Source organism: Delphinus delphis, chromosome 5 (genome assembly GCF_949987515.2).
Source record: "Delphinus delphis chromosome 5, mDelDel1.2, whole genome shotgun sequence".
Classification (NCBI taxonomy): domain Eukaryota; kingdom Metazoa; phylum Chordata; class Mammalia; order Artiodactyla; family Delphinidae; genus Delphinus; species Delphinus delphis.
The window spans coordinates 27205910-27229069 of NC_082687.1; the positions used below are offsets into that span (position 1 = coordinate 27205910).

Genomic DNA, 23160 nt, shown 5'->3' on the forward strand with positions numbered 1-23160 from the left:
CTCCAGACGCACAGGCTCAGCGGCCATGGCTCACGGGCCCAGCCGCACCGCGGCACGTGGGATCTTCCCGGACCGGGGCACGAACCCGCGTCCCCTGCATCGGCAGGCGGAATCTCAACCACTGCGCCACCAGGGAAGCCCTAGCATAGCATTCTTAAGCCTTGTTGCTAGGTATTTCCTCACAAATTTTTCCTAATCATTTTACATATGATACTGTTTCCCTTTTATTTTCAAGAATCTTTCAAGATATATAAGATATAATTACCAAACATATTTAAAATTATTATACACACACATACATGCATAAATATTTGTATTTGTTCATTACATAGCCAACAGGGGAGTCTGTCTTTGCAGTGCCGGTGAGATGTGTAAACCTTTATTTGTACTTATGCATGTCCATGTTTGTATATGCACATGTGCCTCATTAATAATGACACATTGCAGACTTTTGATGTGAATGTGAACATGAACATTAATGACCTTTCACCCCTGTTGTCAACGTGCACAAATGCAAATAAACATTTCACTTCCTCTGCAGATATTACTCAGATATCTCAGTTCACACCAAGCACTTTGCTGGTTACTAGATGAGAACTGAATGAATGTTAGTTTATAAACCCCTGGAATCTGATCATTTATTCTGTAGAATCACACACCTGGAAAGTTTTTTGCAATAATCTTGTGCCTGTTACCATCAAAAGTATTGATGTTCCAGTTTGAGCCTTACTTTTTTATACTGTTATATCTATTTTTTTCTTTTTAAAACATTTTTTAAAAATTTCATATTGGAGTATAGTTGATTTACAATGTTGTATTTTTTGTAGTTATAAATAATCCTTTTTCTCTTTTCATTTTCTTTCCACATCTCTTTCCTAACCAATCATCAGCTTATCAATTACTGATTCAGTTTATTTATTAGTTTATTCAGTTTCTTTGTTAAATGTATACCATGGGCTCTCAGGCACAGAATCTGCTCCTGAAGCCAAAAATGTTCTTTCCTAAACAGAAGACTTTCTGGCTGGGTTAGTCCCAAGTTGTTCTCTGTTTTCATTTTAATTCTCTTTTTAATTTTACCCTATGTGTTCACTTTATTCTAACTCAGTGCCTAAAATATAGTAAGTCCTCAATACTTTTTATGAAATTAACAGGAAATTAAGTGTGATATAATTTCTAGCCTGTTATCTTCTCACTTCTTTCCAACTTCTCCTTCCTTTCATTTCATATTCTTCTTCTCCCTGTTTGCCTTTCCTGTGTGCGAGTTTTAATTACCTGTCTTCTCTCTTCTGCTTCCTTAACTCCAAATGGCACTGTGTTTTCTTCTTACTTCATTGACTTGTCAGTTGAGTCCCTCCAGCCTTTACCTCCACCTCTGTTGTTTAATGGAATTTATCAACCCTCTAAAACTTTTTTTTTTCCTTTTGCTTGTAATTTTTTTTTAATTGTCTCAAAGTATCTTCTTTTCTCTTTTGATTCTCCAGCCCACCTACAAGGACCTCTGGTTGCCCACTGGGGTTCCTGAGTTCCAGGCAGCTGTTTTCTGGAGCTGAACGGACCCTCTGGGTCTGGAGAAGGAAACAGTGAGGCAGAGATGATGATGAAACTCATTTCTACTTCTCGCCCCTCTCCTCAAGGAAGATGTGGGCAGTGCTTGGTGACAGCACTGTGTGAGATTGGAGGAGGCAGGTGGTGGGAAGGAAGGCACGTTTGATTTCACCTTGACCTCTTTGCCCAGGGACAGCTGTCATCAGCTGCTTGTCAGTGAACTTGAGAGCACGTACCTTGCCTTTACTACCGATCAGAACCAATCTTATAAATTAAAAGAAAAAAAATCCTTGGGCCTATAAACACTTGGACCCAATTATAGATTTTTGTTAAAAGTTAGAAAGTATTGTGGTAATGATACCTGTCAGTAAGCTTTGGTATGCCGAAAAAGTTTTAATACCTTGGATTTTTAAAAAAATATTTTATGGGAGTACGGTAGATTTATAATGCTGTGTTAGTTTCAGGTGTACAGCAAAGTGATTCAGTTATAAATTTAGCCACTCTTTTTTAGATTCTTTTCCCATATAGGCTATTACAGAGTATTGAGTAGAGCTCCCTGTGCTCTACAGTAGGTCCTTATTAGTTATCTATTTTATATGTAATAGTGTGTATATGGCAATCTCAATCTTCCAGTTTATCCCCTTCCCCTCCACCTTACCCACTGGTAACCATAGTTTGTTTTCTACATCTGTAACTCTGTTTCTGTTTTGTACATAAGTTCATTTGTACCCTTTTTTTTAGATTCCACATGTAAGTGATATCATATGATAGTTATCTTTCTCTGTTTGACTTACTTCACTCATTATGACAGTCTCTAGGTCCATCCATGTTGCTGCAAATGGCCTTATTTCATTCTTTTTTATGGCTGAGTAATATTCCATTGTACATATTACTACATCTTTATCCATTCATCTGTCGGTGGACATTGAGGTTGCTTCCATGTTCTGGCTATTGTAAATAGTGCTGCATTGAACATTGGGGTGCATGTATCTTTTCAAATTATGGTTTTCTCCGGATATATGCCCAAGATTGGGATTGCTGGATCATATGGTAACTCTATTTTTAGTTTTTTAAGGAGCTTCCATACTGTTCTCCATAGCGGCTGTACCAGTTTACATTCCCACCAACAGTGTAGGAGGGTTCCCTCTTCTCCACACCCTCTCCAGAATTTATCGTTTGTAGATTTTTTTGATGTTGGCCATTCTGATTGGTGTGAGGTGATACCTCACTGTAGTTTTGATTTGCATTTTTCTAATAATTAGTGATGTTGAGCATCTTTTCATGTGCTTTTAGCCATCTGTATGTCTTCTTTGGAGAAATGTTTATTTAGATCTTCTGCCCATTTTTTGATTGGGTTGTTTGTTTTTCTGATATTGAGCTTCATGAGCTATTTGTATATTTTGGAGATTAATCCCTGTCACTTGCTTCATTTGCGAATATTTTCTCCCATTCTGAGGGTTGCCTTTTCGTTTTGTTTATTAATACCTTGGATGTTAAAGTTTTTAGTTCTTAAGTGTAATGTCTGGTTTGGGCCAAGTTCAATCTGTACCTGTAGTTCTAAAATAATTTCAAGTCAAATCAACCTCGCTATACCTATTCTGTACTCAATTATTCTATGCAAGGCACCGTGAAAGCTATTAAAAATAAACAAACGAAAAAAGTCCAAATCAAAGTTAACCTAGTATCTTTCCAGGTAATATCTCTGTGTATTTGGGGAGAAAAGGAAGAACACAGGTCCACAATTCTTTTTTTTCTTTAACAATTTATTTATTTTTAATTTTTTTTGGCTGCGTCGGGTCTTGGTTGTGTCACGCGGGCTCTCTTGTTGAGGCACGCAAGCTCAGTAGTTGTGGTGCGTGAGCTTAGTTAGCTGTCGCGCGGCGTGTGGGGTCTTAGTTCCCCAAACAGGAATCGAACCCACATCTCCTGCACTGGAAGGTGGATTCTTTACCACTGGACCACCAGGGAAGTCCCAGAGTCCACGATTCTTAATCTGAAAATTCTGAGGTGGACGTGTTTGAGCAAAGGCAATATAGGACATATACTGTCTTATATTTAACGTCTTCAGATAGGTTTGGTGTGGAAACTATTTTTAACATAGTGACATATGAATATTCATGCTGAGTGGGGAAAAATACAGACCTAAATAACCTGATGTCAGGTCAGGCATTCAGATTTTTGATTTTGGCAACTGTGAATAGCAGAATGTGGGCTTGTTTTAAAATGTGATCAGGTGTTAAAAGAAAATAATTACGAGTCACATTCAGAAAAAGGGAATATCAGAGGGTGTGGAGAAAAAGGAACCCTCCTACATTGTTGGTGGGAATGTAAATTGGTACACCCACTATGGAGAACAGGATGGAGTTTCCTTAAAAAAACTAAAAATAGAGCTACCATATGATCCTGCAATCCCACTCCCAGGCATATATCTAGAAAAGACAAAGACTCTAATTCAAAAAGATGCCTGCACCCCAAGGTTCATAGCAGCACTGTTTATAGTAGCCAAGACATGGAAGCAATCTGAATGTCATCGACAGATGAATAGATAAAGAAGATGTGGTGTGTATATATATATATACACACATATATATATATACAATGGACTATTACTCAGACATAAAAAAGAATGAAATAATGCTATTTACAGCAACATGATAGACCTAGAGATTATCATACTAGATGAAGCAAGTCAGACAAAGACAAGTATCATACAATATCACTTATATGTGGAATCTAAAACATGATACAAGTGAAGTTATTTACAAAAACAGAAACAGACTCATAGACATAGAAACAAACTTAGCTTTACCAAAGGAGATAGTGGCGGTGGTGGGGGAGAGACGTTAGGAGTCTGGGATTAACAGATACACACTGCTGTATATAAATTAGGTAAACAACAAGGACCTACTGTGGAGCACAGCGAACTGTAGTCAATATCTTGTAATAACCTATAACGGAAAAGAATCTGAAAAAGAATAGATATAGACACATATATACTCACACAGATATGTATAGCTGAATCACTTTGCCGTACAGTTGAAACTAACACAACATTGTAAATTAACTACACTTCAATAGAAAAAATGGTGAGAAAAGAATATATAAGTTCAAAACAGATAAAAATTTTAATAAAAGGGAATATCACTGTGGGTGGTGACAGAAAAGGTGGGATTTTTTTCTGATTTGAAGGTCTGGATGGGACTTCACCTTGCTCACTGTCGACTCTTGGGCAACTAGAATCACACCTGCCATGTATTTGGTGAATACGTATTTGGCAGATGAGTTATTAATGAAGAGAAGGGGAAGAACTTCCCCGTCAGAGGAGACTTGTGCCTGAGGAGGGGATGAATTTGATAGTCAGCGGTCTGCTCTGATTGAAGACGAATACTCTGCAATAAATGTGGGTAGGTGAGGTGGGACCCCTTATGGGGAGTTATGTGTCTGTGCCTTACATGCTTCTTCAGCTGAGGAATTCGGATTGGATCTGATGACTTTAACTTTTAAATGAGGATGGGAGAGACCTAAAGGTAATCAAAGTGGCTTGAAAAATGGAAAGTAGAAAAAATGATGGTGTTCAGAATGGATTATGGTTGTGTGTATGTCCCTGTAAGGATGCCCAACATGCAGGCATCAAATTCGAGGCCATGCTGAAGAAGCAGAGATTAGTCCAGAGTGTGAAGAAAATGCAGAGATTGCGATCTGTTGCATTTGGAAAGTGACAGGAAGTCAAAGAAAATTTTCAAAATTCTAATACTTGGTGATGAGAAATACTGATCCCTTTGGCTGATAGGGGAAATTTGGAAGAGAAGTTGGAGAGGATATACGAATCGTATGACTTGGCGTATTGATTGGTTTATATTCTTCAAACCTGTTTATATGATGTCTTTTGTATGTCATGTGTGTGTTCATAGATGTAAAATTTGTCCCAAGTCCCTAGTCCAGAGCTTTTAAGGACAATGTAACAAGAAACAGTAAATCCTACATGACTTGAGTGTATGTGTTCTAGGTGCCGTTTCCAAGCTGCTTTTATAGGAGGTTTATTTAAATTTCATGTTAAAAAAGGAAAAACTGTGTTGAGTAGCATTAGTTCCCCCTTGTACCTTTCATTACGCATTAGCAATGAACTCTCCTTCTCTCGGGTTGATGAATTTGAACTTGATCTATTATCTGATAGTAATTACCAGCACAGAGTGATGATTATTGCTGAAGTAACATTCTTATTTCATTTCTCTTTGTATGTCGGGCACTTCTCAGAGGGCACGTTTGTTTGCAGCATATGACTTGCTCTTTTGGCTTCTGGCTTTGAGGCCACTATTTTAGGTTTCTTAAATAGAGTAGTATTGACAAAAATCCTCTGGTATTTAAAATTCTCTGGGCATGGTCTTCTAGCTTGTAGGAGACAGAAGGAGTGGGCTGTGGCTGGTGTTTTCTCCTCCGGCAGGCTCAAGCTCTGATTTTTGTGTTTCTTGACAGTTTCTTTTTTTTCCCAACTCCTGGCAGGGCTGACCTGCATCTTTCTCTGCTCTTGGAGTCAGTGTTTCCCATCATGAAGGTGCCTCTCTGCTACTTTGATTCTTGAGCCTTCTTAATAGTCTTGTGTAGGCTGAAGGGCCAGCCTTTCCTCTTCTGGTCCTTTGAGCTCTCCAGAGACAGTCGAGAGAGAAGGTGTGTCTGTTTTGCTGGGGCTGCCGTAATCAAGTACCACAGACTGGGTGGCTTAAGCAACAGAAGTTTATTTTCGCAGAGTTCTCGGGGCTAGAGATCCGAGACAGGGCGTCCGCAGGGCTGGTTTCTTCTGAGGGCCCCTCTCCACGGCTTGTGGATGGCCATCTTCTCCCTGTGTTTTCACACTGTCTTCCTTCCGTTTGCATCTGTGGCCTGATCTCTGCTTATAAGGATACCAGTCATATTGGATTAGGGCCCACCCTCATGACCTTGTTTTAACTTAACCCCTTCTTTTAAAGACCTTAGTTCCGGAAACAGTCACATTCTGAGATACTGGGGGTTAGGACTTCAACATATGAATTTTGGGGGACACAATTCAGCAAATAACAGACGAATAGGACATTTCAGAAGCTTGAAACTGAGTAAGGAGAACGAAACAAAAGGCAGCCCAGTGAAACAGCCTCTGGTCCTCCTTTGGAGTCTTAGTGCTTCTTACTGGACAGTGCCTGTAATGGCTCTTAAAAAAACCCTGAACAAAACAAGTTTTGCTTTACTTTTGAGTGAGTGATTTCCATGGTCTTCAAGAATCAGCCGCACAACGGTTTCTTCCTGTGTCCTAACCAGCACCATATTATTTTTAAAAGGCTAAAAGTTTTCAAGACAAATCTGAAGAATAAGTAAACATAAGAAACAGGAAAGGTGCCGTGCATCTTTGCAAATTGCATTGGTATGTGTGAGTACTACTTAATCAACTTTTTTTCATAACCACTGGCTCCTTACATTTTGGCCACCTGCAACAGTGTTTCAGGAGATCAACTTCCAACCATAAGTCATGAGTACCAAGCTGCTAAGGCAAGTTGGTAAACACTCACTTTTGTCAAACGTTGTTTTTATAGGCAACGGGAATGCTGCTAACGTGAGTTAGCAAGGATTCTGAGTGCCACTGTTTGTTGACAGCTTTTCAGACTTGACTGTCTCGTATTTGCTAACATTTCGTCTCTTCCAAATAGGTATAAACGACCAAGGATTGTACAGAGTTGTGGGGGTGAGTTCAAAGGTCCAGAGACTTCTGAGTATGTTGATGGGTATGCCTCTTTTCTAATCATTTTCCATGCATTGTTTGTTTATGTTCGTTGTCTTTGCAACTCAGTGTTTCATAGTAACGTAACTTGGGAATTCATCCTTTTCGTCTGCTGTCTTGGAGTCCTTTTCTCCTGAGCAGAGATAGTTGGCTCAGAGAAGTCGGTTAGCGTTTGCTCAGGTCCCCCTTACTAAGAATGGAGGAAGAAAAGAAGGCAGCTCATGGGTGAACGTCTTCTACTGCTTGCTTCTCCCAGGGGGAGTAGCAGCCAGGCCTCTGTGATTTGCATGGCTTCCAAATTGCCCGTCCAAAGTCTTGACAGTACATTTGGTTGCACAAGACCACTGGGCCTCGCTCATTTTTCTGGAGCTTCCACAACTGTCACTCAGCAGCAAGGGTCTGATTCTCAGGGATTCATTGGTATGCACAGTGGCTTGTTTGTAGTTTGCACCAGGCTGTTCTCCAGAACCATGCCTGCTCCATCTGTGCTGATAACACAGTGTTCTTTGGCATCGCAGACAAGAGGAAGCCAGAAAGTGAATTCATTTCATTACCCCAGACGTTATGTGAATGACAAAGCGCTTTTACATTACACTCTGCTGTCAGCTCAGTGCCACCTGTAAGAGGCCCTGCTCCTCTGCCCCCCATGACCCCAAAGCAGGCTGCCTCCTGGGGGGTGACGATAACTCATCAGGCTTGAGGGCCTGTGTGTCAAACCGATCTGTCATTATGACCTTGCTAAATATTAATTTATTTGATATCTCACTTTAATCAGTATTAACAGTGCCCTCAGGTATTCTGTCAATGCATTTAAACCCGTCTGCATCTTAAAGCATTGTCGCAAAGACTTACTTTGAGCAAGCATCAACCGAGCTGAATCAAATCAGCCGGGATGTTACGGATAGCGTTGCTTGTTTGGCTGCGTTTGAATTCAGGATTTAATAAGCAACAACTCTTTTCTGAGCTTATTAACCACAGGAAAAATGCCTCGTCATGACTTGGAGAGCCTTGTTAGAATACATTCGCTTTCGCGAGTTGTTTTCATTTTCTGCCTCTCTGGTTTGACTTGGGTATGCAATTTTGGCAGTCAGATTTTCCTTTTTACCATTAGTGGGCTCCAAATGAAATAGACTCAGGTTGCCAGTGGTTCAGTAGCAGCTGGCAGGGTTTAATGGGACGACAGCATCTGCTTTTAGTTAATTTTAAAATTAGAAACACTTCTCTCATTTCCAAGATGGTGTTATGGTGATTAGAACTGGAAGACTCTGTTGGTATCAGAAAGGGAGAAAGGCTGAAAGGCACACTTGGCAGTGAATCGGTTAGAAGGACGATAGCTTTATTTTATTATCTTCTCATTCATGTTCAAGGGCAGCTCAAACAAGCAGGTGTCCCTGTGGTCACCCTGAGGTGTTAAGCTGTCTCCAAATTTGTTCTTAAACTTAGAAAAACCATATGATCATCCACATCCCTGGACTTGGGTGGTACTTTCCTCTGCTCATGGGAAATGTCCCAAGACAGTTCTGAACTTGCAAGGTGCTTAAAATATCTAAACCCTCAAAAATTCATGACCTGGAAAACTGTTTTCACTTTCCGTGAGGCTCAGCATAGAGAAGTCCAGGACACAACCTCATTTAAGCTGCTGGCAAAAAGAAATGCTGTGTTTTCAGTCATATCATTCTGCAGTCAGAGGAAATTAGAGAATTGACACAAGGGAAAGATACTGACTTACTGTTTTCTTATTAAGTAATGCATTTAAGGGAACGGCACAGGATAAATTAATTTCACTTCATCTCTAAATAATTCCTAGTGTGAATTTAAGATGGTCAGTCACAAACTTTGGATTTTTATTAGCATTAATATCATTTTCTTGTTACTTTATGTTACCAACTCAAACTTCAGCTCTTAACGAAAGAGGTTTATTCACTATTTCCTAATGAATTTAAGATTACCTTAAGATGTTTCTTTCCTTTCTTCCTGATTCAGCAAGTGTTCAAATTGAACTAACTTACACCTCTTCCAAAAAAAGAATTTGAGTTTCTGAACAGTTGTGTACACACTGTCCCGTAGATATTCATTTTCTACATTTCCCAACCTCTCTACATTGTTTCAAAGTTATATATGTTTAAGAGAAAAAAATTGGGTGAGTCTGCCAGATTTTTAATTTTGCTCTTTTGTACCAATCTATTTTTTTTCCCTCCAGTAGACAATTAATTCTGATAATTTTGCCCATTTGTGGTACTCGGAGTTATTTTTATTTATTTACTTTTAAAAACCAAAATTTTTTATTTTGAAATAATCTCTAGCCTGCAGAAAAATTGCAAGTAAATAGTACAATGGACTCCCATAATACCCCTTCCCCAGATTTACCAAGTTTTAACATTTTTAGGCAGTTATTTTTTAAAATTTCGATTCCTCCAGATAACGTTTATTTCAAATTTGAATTTTTTCAAAGTACTTTTTGTTTGGAATGCGTTTTTCTTTGCAGAAATGAAAAGTAACCTAACTTTTTAAAAATCTGAGATAAAGTTCCAAGTCGTTTTATATTTTTTGACAGGAACTTCTGTTCACTTTGGTTCTCTTTAGTTCTTGAGAGCTAATCATTTACTTTGCTATTATTTTTCCTTTATTGCCATTTTTACATAAAATATTTTTGTATTTAAAATATTTTCAGCATTCTTTAAATACTCCTGTGTAAAAGTTTGTGGTGATTTCTAAAAGAAGGATGCATGCTTAATATCTTGCATGTTTTCTTCACTTGTGTTTCTACTGGGTGTGTTTTCATGACCTTCATGTTTAAAATTACAATAGAGAAAAATATTTCTCTCTGTTCTTCTTCTCCTTCCCCTTCCTGTTCTTCTTCTTCCCCTCCCCCGTTCCTTTTTCTCTCTCCCCTTTCCTCCCCTGCCCCTTTCTTCTCTCCTCTCCGCCACACATGAAGTACTAATGGCAGCTGACCACCATTTGTACTCCTCCAGGTCAGGTAAAGGAGTGGGCAGCTGCCCTTCTCCCCTGGTGATGAGAGTTGTTTGCCTTCTTGGTCAGCTTCCATCCCTGGGGGCAGAAAGTAGCGGTGTGCTGGATTTTCCAACAGCCTCCTAGCTTTCCCTTGGACCGAGTTTCTTAAGGTTCCACAAGAACATGCCCCAGTGAGCAATTACATTCCTTCCCTTTACAGGTGTTTTTCTTTTCCTTCTTTTTTTTTTTTCTCTAACAGAGGGCACACATAGTCTGGTAGAATTTTTTTTTTTTTAATTAGAAACTTGAAGCAATTGGGGAAGGCAGGGAGAAATAGCAGATGAGGTGTCTTTGGGTGAGTCACAGTGTTTTAGTAAGTGGGGTGAAAATGTAACATGAATTATCGCAATTGGTAGGTTGGAACTCTGCTGAGTTAGAATTGTTCTGTGTTCTTCCTTCTTCTTCTTTGGAATGAAAGCATCAGAGCAGGGAAGGGAAAGTGCTGGGAAAATGTGGTGGTAGCTTGTGTGTGCTGGTGAATTTTCTGTTTGTTTCTAAATTTAATTTGTAAAAACAGCTGGATGATTTTATTTTAAGACAGAGAACCATAGAAAGCCAGAAATCAGACTAATTTAGTGGAGTTTTACTATAAACGTATTACCATGTTTACTTTGTTTGTAGGACTTTTCAGAAAGATTGAGGGAAAAAGTAAACTAATGTAGCTGAAAAAGATTCTGATTTTGGATTATAAAGGATATTCTCCAAACTCATTCAATCACTGGGCGTCTCTAAGTACTTTCGACTGGGACCCAAGTCAGTGTCGAGTAGGGTGCCAGCACGTTGGGCTGGGCTGAAAGTTTCCGGTTTCAAAAAAGTGACCACTGGTTATAGAATTATGAAGCATTTACCGAAATAAAAAGTCAACTATTTGTATCTCTGTTCATTAGTTTAGGTTAGGTTTTAAACTAATCCACGAGGTATAGTGTTCCTTGGCCAGAAAGGAAACAGAATTTCTACCTTATTTATGGTAGAACATATATTCTGATTGAACACTCTAAATGCATTTTTAAGTTTGAATCCCAAATAAGTTATTAACAAATTTACCTAGTCCCAGTGCATCCACGGATTGGTAAGAGCTGCTAGGGATGATTGAGTTATTTGAAAACAGTGAAAATTTAATAGAGGATTAATACCATAGACATTATGTAGTCATTGGCTTCTCGTGTGACAGCTCCTTTTTATTCCATGAATTCAAAGGATGGCTTATTTTTTCATATAAAGACTATGGTTCTCAAAATATAGAATGATCATTTGGTCAAAAGCTGAAAATAAAAGATTTCCTTGAGAAGCCTCCTGGATTTGAAAATGGTGATTTGCTGGTAGCAGGTTGATTGAAAATGTTATCTGACTTGTATGAGATTTAAATAATTGACTTAATGACAGAGAGAATATTCAGTTACTGCAGTAATTGGTTGGCAAAGCCTTTAGAACAGAATTATTTAGTCCTAGTTATAAAGGATTGCACCTTTAATCAGGGTGCTTAATTTGATTTCTTGAATGTATCTGTGGCTTGTCTGACAAACTCAGTAACAAATGAGTTCTGAACTGTAGGAACCGATCAAAATGTAATCAGTGTCAATTGCCATTGTTGTAGTTTATCGCATATTGCTGTCAGTTGCTGTAATCGAGAGCTGTTGAAGTGCTTTGAAAAGTTTCCAGACTTTTGAGTAATCGACTTCATATATCTGATGTTACGGCTGTGAAATAACCATCACTTCCTGTTTTACTTTATTTTCAAAAAGTTTGAGAAATAACATTGCGTTGTCACCCATCCTTGCCCATGCCGAAGCCTCAAACTTTTTGAGTGGCGTGCATGACTTAACATGGTGGTCCCATTTGGACAGGATTTTCTTTTTGAACTTCAGTTTGAAAAGGGTATACTAACAAGTTTCCTTCTGTATATAGACAAATAACAGTGTAAGGGAGGAAAAAATACCTGAAACGACTAGTTTTCTGGGGGGGTCTTAGTTGAAACATCATTCTGGAGTGAGGGAGAAGTAAGTGTTTTCCACAAATCTCTTATTTTCTCCTTTGTGTGATTGGAGCGTAGAAACTCACTCCAGTTTCTGTTGATTGTTTGATGTCTTTCATCATAAGCCATTTACTGCTCCCTCCCGAGGGTAGGTACCACCACTGAGCGCTTATACTTTTGGTGACTCAGCTGTGGTAATTACCCACTCATTTGATGATTTATGGAAATCTGCGTACATTCCTGATTTGCTTTGATGCTCTCAGTAGTTTCACGAGAGTGTGTACGTTATCTCCGTCGTGCACATGAAGAGCTGAAGTTCAGAGAGGTTTGGAGCTGACTTGTTGGGGTGGTGAGGCTGGTCAGGGCTGAGGCGGGATTGAAGCCCAGGTGTGTGTCCCTTGCTGCACGCTCCTCCCTGCTGCCAGGTCACGGCCAAGTGCAGTAGCCCAGCCTCACGAGGCTCGGAGATACCACCACACTTGGAATGCTTGCCTTTCCCACTATCCTTTCCTTTTATTTCAACCAGGGTTAACTTTTTCCTTTACAGAACTAATTGCGCTGCCCTCCTCCTCCTTCAACTCTTCTACTTCTTCTTTTTTTTAGTGCCTGTTTTACATCTTCTTTAGAGTTTACTAGATATTTGAAAGGGCATTTGTAAGAAATGCATCATTAACATAATTTTAGGACAAAGAAAACTAATTCAGAATGAATGTCAGACATGTTACATAGAGGCTTCTAGTAAATATTTCTTGGATGAGTGTATAGATTGTAACGGTAATGTGAAAGATTACCCATGAAAGACTTTTTAAGTTTACGTGTCATTTCTGTTTTGGTTGATCACGTATTAGTCTTCAGAAAGACAATATGATGAGTATAAACCTTAGAAGTGTGGGACCAGACTTACCATCCTTTGCCCCCACTGACTTCTTGTTCTTCTAATAGGAATTTTGCCATTAAGGGTACTGCCTGTTTCCCCTGTCATGACACAGTGTGATAGCAATCGTGCCACCTGAAACAAGTTCAAATGTATAGACACTGCAAAATGCCACATGCTGTAAGCCATGGCTACTGAGTAGTACCTTATAATAAGAGTAGTAGTAGTAATAATAATAGCTGTACATGCTTTGCAGTTATGAATATTTAAATGCTCTGTCCAGTTCTCCCCTACTCCCAGCCCAACCCTTCTCCTTTTACTTCGATCTTCACTACAGATTTTCTGAAGTGTGAGAAATGTCTGATAAAAGAATATGGCTTATGATATGATAAGAAATTATATGTAATGTTTTTATAGGAAACCACAGAATTCAATATTTGTGGTTTGGCTGTTTAAAGATGAGCCATTTGGTCAAGGTTTGAATTATTTTTTTCTTCCTTGCTTGCTCACCAGATGTGAAAACCTGCAATGAGGTGGACCTGGAGAATTCTATAGATTGGGAAGTGAAGACAATAACGAGTGCCCTGAAACAGTATTTGAGGTGAGCTCCTCTCGGTGGTGGGGTGGGGGAAGAGTGGACTGTTTGGATGTTTAACACACAGCAAATGCAGACTCCGAACATGCATCTCAAAAGTCAAACCTTATGAGAAAGGACAACATTTATGAGGTACCTAATGATGTCCCAGGAAGTGTGGGACATAGTCAGTGAACATCAGTTGATAGATAAATTGCAACAGAACAGACCTGGAATAGACTTGGGTTTTGAAATAGAGTCTATTGTGGATGTGAGTTTTTGGAATTAAATGCTCTGAAACAGTAAGGAGGAAGGCTGTGTATTACATTCATTGAATCTTTTCTTTATGTTGTGGGCTAAAATGAAGACGTTTTCGTTTAAGTGTAAACCATGTGAACTTAAAGGATTATAATGATGACATACATATACTGAGCGATTTGAAAAGAAGTTTACTTGATGAGGTTTTTTATTTTTTTTTTAAGATAAACTTTGAGTTTTATATTTACTATAGGACGTATCTAGGATTAGAGCTTGAAAAGCTTCAGCATTTCTTTGAGCATTCACCTTTCTTGAGAAAAGAAAGGAAATGAATGATCACAAAGCTTGAGGATAGATGAAGGACAAGTACACGGAGTAAGGGAATGGAAAACAGTCACGACTGTAATTCTTAGGCTGTGGGTCCGCTGGGGACTTCGCTTTTTGCCTGGCAGACAAATGGCACTGCTCCCCCATCATCAGTTCTTTTTAACCAACCCACAGGATTGATTTTCAGGTAAATACTATTTGGGTTCCAACAAGCACATTAGAATCAACTTATATTACATATTTTGTGTTTTAAAAAATTTGTATATTTTAAAAATTTCAAATTTATACAAGCGGACAGATGAGTATAATGACTCCTCATGGCCCCATTATCCTGCTCTTCAGTTTTCAACATTCGACACTTCTTGTTTCATTAGTCTCTCTACTGCCACTTTTTGGAATAATACTTCAAAGATTTTCTAAAACACATTGCTGCACTCATAAATACTGGAGTGCATATCTCAAAAAAGGTAAGGACTTAAAAAAAGGACGTTACAGAAAAGACAAAAAGAATATAATTATCATACCTAACAAAATGCGTATGATGCAGTACTCAACCTGTGTTCCATTTTTACAGATTTTTTTTTCAAAAATGTATTTTAATGTTTGTTTTAATTCCTTCAGGATTTCAACACTGTCAGCACATTTCATTTGGTTGGTATGTTTTAAGTCGTTTTTCATTTGTGCAGTCCCCTCCCTCTACCCCGCCCCCCCAGCATTTAATTTGTTGATGAACCTGAGTCATTTTTACTCTTTTTTTTTTTTTTTGCGGTACGCGGGCCTTTCACTGTTGTGGCGTCTCCTGTTGTGGAGCACAGGCTCCGGACGCGCAGGCTCAGCGGCCATGGCTCAGGGGCCCAGACGCTCTGCGGCATGTGGGATCTTCCTGGACCGGGGCACGAACCCGTGTCCCCTGCATCGGCAGGCGGACTCTCAACTACTGCGCCACCAGGGAAGCCCCTGAGTCATTTTTTAAAATAGAATTTTCCACATTTTAGATATGGCTGGTGGTATCCTCAGCTTTCTCTGTTATCTGTCATGTTTCCTATAAGCTAATAGTTAAATCTATAGGCTTCGTTAGATTCACATTCGGCTTTTGTTTATTTATTGCAAGAATACATCGTAGCGGTGCTGTATTCTTCCTGTTGTGTTATTACATCAGGAGGCCTGTGTTGTCCAGTTGGCCCACTTTTTAATGAAATTAACATTTATCAGTGGGTTCAGGTGTGTGTTACCTATTTTCAAGTCTTTTATTTAAAGATTTATTTTTTTATTTTTTATTTTTCTACATCTTTATTGTAGTATAATTGCTTTACAATGGTGTGTTAGTTTCTGCTTTATAGCAAAGAGAATCAGTTATACATATACATATGTTCCCATATCTCTTCCCTCTTGCGTCTCCCTCCCTTCCACCCTCCCTATCCCACCCCTCTAGGTGGTCACAAAGCACTGAGCTGATCTCCCTGTGTTTTGCGGCTGCTTCCCACTAGCTATCTATTTTACATTTGGTAGTGTGTATATGTCCATGCCACTCTCTCACTTTGTCCCAGCTTACCCTTCCCCCTCCCCATATCCTCAAGTCCATTCTTTGGTAGGTCTGTGTCTTTATTCCCGTCTTACCCCTAGGTTCTTCATAACATTTTTTTTTTTCCTGGATTCCATTTACATGTGTTAGCATACGGTATTTGTCTTTCTCTTTCTGACTTACTTCACTCTGTATGACAGACTCTAGGTCCATCCACCTCACTACAAATAACTCAATTTCGTTTCTTTTTATGGCTGAGTAATATTCCATTTTATATATGTGCCACATCTTCTTTATACATTCTTCCGATGATGGACACTTAGGTTGCTTCCGTCTCCTGGCTATTGTAAATAGAGTTGCAATGAACATTTTGGTACATGACTCTTTTTGAATTATGGTTTTCTCAGGGTATATGCCCAGTAGTGGGATTGCTGGGTCATATGGTAGTTCTATTTGTGGTTTTTTAAGGAACCTCCATACTGTTCTCCATAGTGGCTGTACCAATTCACATTCCCACCAGCAGTGTAAGAGGGTTCTCTTTTCTCCACACCCTCTCCAGCATTTATTATTTCTACATTTTTTGTTGATGGCCATTCTGACCAGTGTGAGATGATATCTCATTGTAGTTTTGATTTGCATTTCTCTAATGATTAATGATGTTGAGCATTCTTTCATGTGTTTGTTGGCAATCTGTATATATTCTTTGGAGAAATGTCTGTTTAGCTCCTCTGCCCATTTTTGGATTCTGTTGTTTGTTTTTTTGATATTGAGCTGCATGAGCTGCTTGTAAATTTTGGAGATTAATCCTTTGTCAGTTGCTTCATTTGCAAATATTTTCTCCCATTCTGAGGGTTGTTTTTTGGTCTTGTTTATGGTTTCCTTTGCTGTGCAAAAGCTTTTAAGTTTCATTAGGTCCTATTTGTTTATTTTTGTTTCTATTTCCATTTCTCTAGGAGGTGGGTCAAAAAGGATCTTGCTGTGATTTATGTCATAGAGTGTTCTGCCTATGTTTTCCTCTAAGAGTTTGATAGTTTCTGGCCTTACATTTAGGTCTTTAATCCATTTTGAGCTTATTTTTGTGTATGGTGTTAGGGAGTGTTCTAATTTCATACTTTTACATGTACCTGTCCGGTTTTCCCAGCACCACTTATTGAAGAGGCTGTCCTATCTCCACTGTACATTCCTGCCTCCTTTATCAAAGATAAGGTGACCATATGTGCGTGGGTTTATCTCTGGGCTTTCTATCCTGTTACACTGATCTATATTTCTGTTTCTGTGCCAGTACCATACTGTCTTTTTTTTTTTTTAACATCTTTATTGGGGTATAATTGCTTTACAATCGTGTGTTAGTTTCTGCTTTATAACAAAGTGAATCAGTTATACATATACATGTGTTCCCATATCTCTTCCCTCTTAGTACCATACTGTCTTGATTACTGTAGCTTTGTAGTATAGTCTGAAGTCAGGGAGCTTGTTTCCTCCAGCTCCATTTTTCGTTCTCAAGATTGCTTTGGCTATTTGGGGTCTTTTGTGTTTCCATACAAATTGTGAACTTTTTTGTTCCAGTTCTGTGAAAAATGCCATTGGTAGTTTGATAGGGATTACATTGAATCTGTAGATTGCTTTGGGTAGTATAGTCATTTTCACAATGTTGATTCTTCCAATCCAAGAACATGGTATATCTCTCCATCTGTTTGTATCATCTTTAATTTCTTTCATCAATGTCTTATAATTTTCTGCATACAGGTCTTTTGTCTCCTTAAGTAGGTTTATTCCTAGATAGGTAGGTTTATTCCTAGAAATTTTATTCTTTTTGTTGCAGTGGTAAATGGGAGTGTTTTCTTAATTTCACTTGCAGATTTTTCATCATTAGTGTATAAGAATGCCAGAGATTTCTGTGAATTAATTTTGTATCCTGCTACTTTACCAAATTCATTGATTAGCTCTAGTAGTTTTCTGGTAGGATCTTTAGGATTCTCTATGTATAGTTTCATGTCATCTGCAAACAGTGACACCTTTACTTCTTCTTTTCCGATTTGGATTCCTGTTATTTCTTTTTCTTCTCTGACTGCTGTGGCTAAAACTTCCAAAACTATGTTGAATAAGAGTGGTGAGAGTGGGCAACTTTGTCTTGTTCCTGATCTTAGTGGAAATGGTTTCAGTTTTTCACCATTGAGGAGAGTGCTGGCTGTGGGTTTGTCATATATGGCCTTTATTATGTTGAGGAAAGTTCCCTCTCTGCCTACTTTCTGCAGGGTTTTTATCATAAAAGGGTGTTGAATTTTGTTGAAAGCTTTCTCTGCATCTATTGAGATGATCATATGGTTTTTTTCCTTCAGTTTGTTAATATGGTGTATCACGTTGAGTGATTTGCGTATATTGAAGAATTCTTGCATTCCTAGGATAAACCCCACTTGATCATGGTGTATGATCCTTTTAATGTGCTGTTGGATTCTGTTTGCTAGTATTTTGTTGAGGATTTTTGCATCTATGTTCCTCAGTGATATTGGCCTGTAGTTTTCTTTCTTTGTGACATCTTTGTCTGCTTTTGGTATCAGGGTGATGGTGGCTTCGTAGACTGAGTTTGGGAGTGTTCCTCCCTCTGCTGTATTTTGGAAGAGTTGGAGAAGGATAGGTGTTAGCTCTTCTCTGAATGTTTGATAGAATTCACCTGTGAAGCCATCTGGTCTTGGGCTTTAGTTTTTTGGAAGATATTTGATCACAGTTTCAATTTCAGTGCTTGTGATTGGTCTGTTCATATTTTCTATTTATTCCTGGTTCAGTCTCAGAAGGTTGTATTTATCTAGGAATTTGTCCATTTCTTCCAGGTTGTACATTTTATTGGCATAGAGTTGCTTGTAGTAATCTCTCATGATCCTTTTTATTGCTTCAGTGTCAGTTGTTACTTCTCCTTTTTCATTTCTAATTCTATTAATTTGAGTCTTCTCCCTTTTTCTCTTGATGAGTCTGGCTAATGGTTTATCAATTTTGTTTATCTTCTCAAAGAACCAGCTTTTAGTTTTATTGATCTTTGCTATCATTTCCTTTATTTCTTTTTCATTTATTTCTGATCTGATCATTATGATTTCTTTCCTTCTGCTGAACTTGGGGTTTTTTTCTTCTTCTTTTTCTAATTGCTTTAGGTGCAAGGTTAGGTTGTTTATTTGAAATGTTTCCTGTTTCTTAAGGTAGGATTGTATTGCTATAAACTTCTCTCTTAGAACTGCTTTTGCTGAATCCCATAGGTTTTGGGTCGTCGTGTCTCCATTGTCATTTGTTTCTAGGTATTTTCTGGTTTCCTCCTTGATTTCTTCCGTGATCACTTCGTTATTAAGTAGTGTATTGTTTAGTCTCCATGTGTTTGTATTTTTTACAGACCTTTTCCTGTAATTGATATCTAGTCTCATAGTGTTGTGGTCGGAAAAGATACTTGATATGATTTCAGTTTTCTTAAATTTACCAAGGCTTGATTTGTGACCCAAGATATGATCTATCATGGAGAATGTTCCATGAGCACTTGAGAAAAATATGTATTCTGTTGTTTTTGGATGGAATGTCCTCTAAATATCAATTAAGTCCATCTTGTTTAATGTATCATTTAAAGCTTGTGTTTCCTTATTTATTTTCATTTTGGGTGATCTGTCCATTGGTGAAAGTGGGGTGTTAAAGTTCCCTACTATGATTGTGTTACTGTCGATTTCCCCTTTTATGGCTGTTAGTATTTGCCTTATGTATTGATGTGCTCCTATGTTGGGTGCATATATATTTACAATTGTTATATCTTTTTCTTGGATCGATCCCTTGATCATTATGTAGTGTCCTTCTTTGTCTCTTGTAATAGTCTTTATTTTAAAGTCTATTTTGTCTGATATGAGAATTGGTACTCCAGCTTTCTTTCGATTTCCATTTGCATGGAATATCTTTTTCCATCCCCTCACTTTCAGTCTGTATGTGTCACTATGTCTGAAGTGGGTCTCTTGTAGACAGCATAAATATGGGTTGTTTTTGTATCCATTCAGCCAGTCTGTGTCTTTTGGTGGTAGCATTTAATCCATTTACATTTAAGGTAATTATCAATATGTATGTTCCTATTCCCACTTTCTTAATTGTTTTGGGTTTGTTATTGTAGGCTTTTCCTACTTTTGTGTCTCATCCTAGAGAGGTTCCTTTGGCATTTGTTGTAAAGCTGGTTTGGTGGTGCTGAACTCTCTCAGCTTTTGCTTGTCTGTAAAGGTTTTAATTTCTCCATCAAATCTGAATGGGATCCTTGCTGGGTAGAGTAATCTTGGCTGTAGGTTTTTCTCCTTCATCACTTTAAATATGTCCTGCCACTCCCTTTTGGCTTGCGAAGTTTCTGCTGAAAGATCAGCTGTTAACCTTATGGAGATTCCCTTGTGTGTTATTTGTTTTTTTTCCTTGCTGCTTTTCATATGTTTTCTTTGTATTTAATTTTTGATGGTTTGATTAATATGTGTCTTGGCATGTTTCTCCTTGGATTTATCCTGTATAGGACTCTCTGTGCTTCCTGGGCTTGATTAACTATTTCCTTTCCCATATTAGGGAAGTTTTCGACTATAATCTCTTCAAATATTTTCTCAGTCCCTTTCTTTTTCTCTTCTTCTTATGGGGCCCCTATAATTCGAATGTTGGTGGGTTTAATGTTGTCCCAGAGGTCTCTGAGACTGTCCTCAGTTCTTTTCACTCTTTTTTGTTTATTCTGCTCTGCAGTAGGTTATTTCCACTGTTTTATCTTCCAGGTCACTTATCCATTCTTCTGCCTCAGTTATTCTGCTAGAATAACTAGCAGATCCCTTCTAGAGTATTTTTAATTTCATTTATTGTATTGTTCATCATTGCTTGTTTCCTCTGTAGTTCTTGTAGGTCCTTGTTAAATGTTTCTTGCATTTTCTCTATTCTATTTCCAAGACTTGGGATCATCTTTACTATCATTATTCTGAATTCTTTTTCAGGTAGACTCCCTATTTCCTCTTCATTTGTTTGGTCTGGTGGGTTTTTACCTTGCTACTTCATCTGCTGTGTGTTTTTCTGTCTTCTCATTTTGCTTATCTTACTGTGTTTGGGGTCTCCTTTTTGCAGGCTGCAGGTTCGTAGTTCCCGTTGTGTGCCTGTCCCCAGTGGCTAAGGTTGGTTCAGTGTGTTGTGTAGGCTTCCTGGTGGTGGGGACTAGTGCCTGTGTTCTGGTGGATGAGGCTGGATCCTGTCTTTCTGGTGGGCAGGTCCACGTGTGGTGGCGTGTTTGGGGTGTCTGTGGCCTTATGATTTTAGGCAGCCTCTCTGCTAATGGGTGGGGTTGCGTTCCTGTCTTGCTAGTTGTTTGGCATAGGGTGTCCAGCACTGTAGCTTGCTGGTCGTTGAGTGAAGCTGGGTGCTGGTGTTGAGATGGAGATCTCTGGGAGATTTTCGCCATTTGATATTACGTGGAGCTGGGAGGTCTCTTGTGGCCCAGTGTCCTGAATTCTGCTCTCCCACCTCAGAGGCACAGCCCTGACTCCTGGCTGGAGCACCAAGAGCCTTTCATCCACACGGCTCAGAATAAAAGGGAGAAAAAATAGAAAGAAAGAGGATAAAATAAAATAAAGTAAGATAAAATAAAATAAAGTTATTAAAATAAAAAGTAATTATTAAAAATTTTTTTAAAGTAAAAAAAAAACGGATGGACAGAACCCTAGGAAAAATGGTGAAAGCAAAGCTATACAGACAAAATAACACACAGAACATACACATACACACTCACAAAAAGAGAAAAAGGGAAAATTATCATGTCTCCCAAAGTCCACCTCCTCACTTTGGGATGATTCGTTGTCTATTCAGGTATTCCACAGATGCCCGTACATCAGGTTGATTGTGGAGCTTTAATCTGCTGCTCCTGAGGCTGCTGGGAGAGATTTCCCTTTCCCTTCTTTGCTCGCACAGCTCCCGAGGTTCACCTTTGGATTTGGCCCCGCCTTTGCGTGTAGGTCGCCTGAGGGCGTCTCTTCACGCCCAGACAGGACGGGGTTAAAGGAGCCGCTGATTCGGGGGCTCTGGCTCACTCAGGTCGGGGGGAGGGAGGGGTACGGATGCGGGGCAAGCCTGCGGCAGCAGAGGCCGCCATGACGTTGCAGCAGACTGAGGCGCGCCGCACGTTCTCCCGGGGAAGTTGTCCCTGGATCATCACGGGGCCCTGGCAGTGGCGGGCTGCACAGGCTCCCAGGAAGGGGGCTGTGGATAGTGACGTGTGCTCGCACACAGGCTTCTTGGTGGCGGCAGCAGCAGCCTTAGCGTCTCAGGCCCGTCTCTGGGGTCCGCGCTTTTAGCCGCGGCTCGCGCCCGTCTCTGGAGCTCCTTTAAGCAGCGCTGTTAATCCCCTCTCCTTGCGCACCAGGAAACAAAGAGGGAAGAAAAAGTCTCTTGCCTCTTCGGCAGCTCCAGACTTTTTCCCGGACTCCCTCCCGGCTAGCCGTGGCGCACTAACCCCCTGCAGGCTGTGTTCACGCAGCCAACCCCAGTCCTCTCCCGGCGCTCCGACCGAAGCCCGAGCCTCAACTCCCAGCCCCGCCCGCCCCGGCGGGTGAGCAGACAAGCCTCTCGGGCTGGTGAGTGCCGGTCGGCACCGACCCTCTGTGTGGGAATCTCCCCGCTTTGCCCTCCGCACCCCTGTTGCTGTGTTCTCCTCCACGGCGCGGAAGCTTCCCCCCTCCGCCACCCGCAGTCTCCGCCCGCGAAGGGGCTTCCTAGTGTGTGGAGACCTTTCCTCCTTCACGGCTCCCTCCCACTGGTGCAGGTCCCGTCCCTATTCTTTTGTCTCTGTTTTTTCTTTTTTTCTTTTGCCCAACCCAGGTACGTGGGGAGTTTCTTGCCTTTTGGGAGGTCTGAGGTCTTCTGCCAGCGTTCAGTAGGTGTTCTGTAGGAGTTGTTCCACGTGTAGATGTTATTTGTGATGTATCTGTGGGGAGAAAGGTGATCTCTGCGTCTTACTCTTCCGCCATCTTCCTCAAGTGCCAAAGAAGATGTTTTTAGCCACTGTTTGAGATTTTTTTTCTTAACCTTTTAAGTACAGTCAGTCCTCTGTATCTCAGGTTGGTCCCACATTCACGGATTCAACCAACCGCGGATGGTGTAGGTTGTTTACGGTCCATAGTTGGTTGAATCTGTGGAAACTGAGGCCAGACTGTAGAACATGAGCATCTGCCGATTTTGATGTCCAAAGTGGGTCCTGGAACCAATCCCCTGCTTATGCTGAGGGACGACCTTATTATTATCCCTGTTCTAGAAGGGGGTAAAATGAAGACTAAATCTTTGTGCTTATATTTAGTTTGCCACTGGT

General features: G+C 39.8%; 1 protein-coding gene across 3 annotated transcripts in view; it reads left to right on the forward strand.

Annotated features, from left to right (window-relative positions):
* Positions 1–23160, forward strand: part of ARHGAP10 (Rho GTPase activating protein 10) — a 326043-nt gene that overhangs the window by 189729 nt on the left and 113154 nt on the right. For 2 of the 3 annotated variants that reach the window (XM_060012123.1, XM_060012124.1), the window contains 2 exons: positions 7221–7295; positions 13666–13753. In XM_060012123.1, the coding sequence (XP_059868106.1) occupies positions 7221–7295; positions 13666–13753 (163 nt within the window). The remainder of the gene's footprint in view (positions 1–7220; positions 7296–13665; positions 13754–23160) is intronic. The other variant, XM_060012125.1, reaches the window with a different exon arrangement.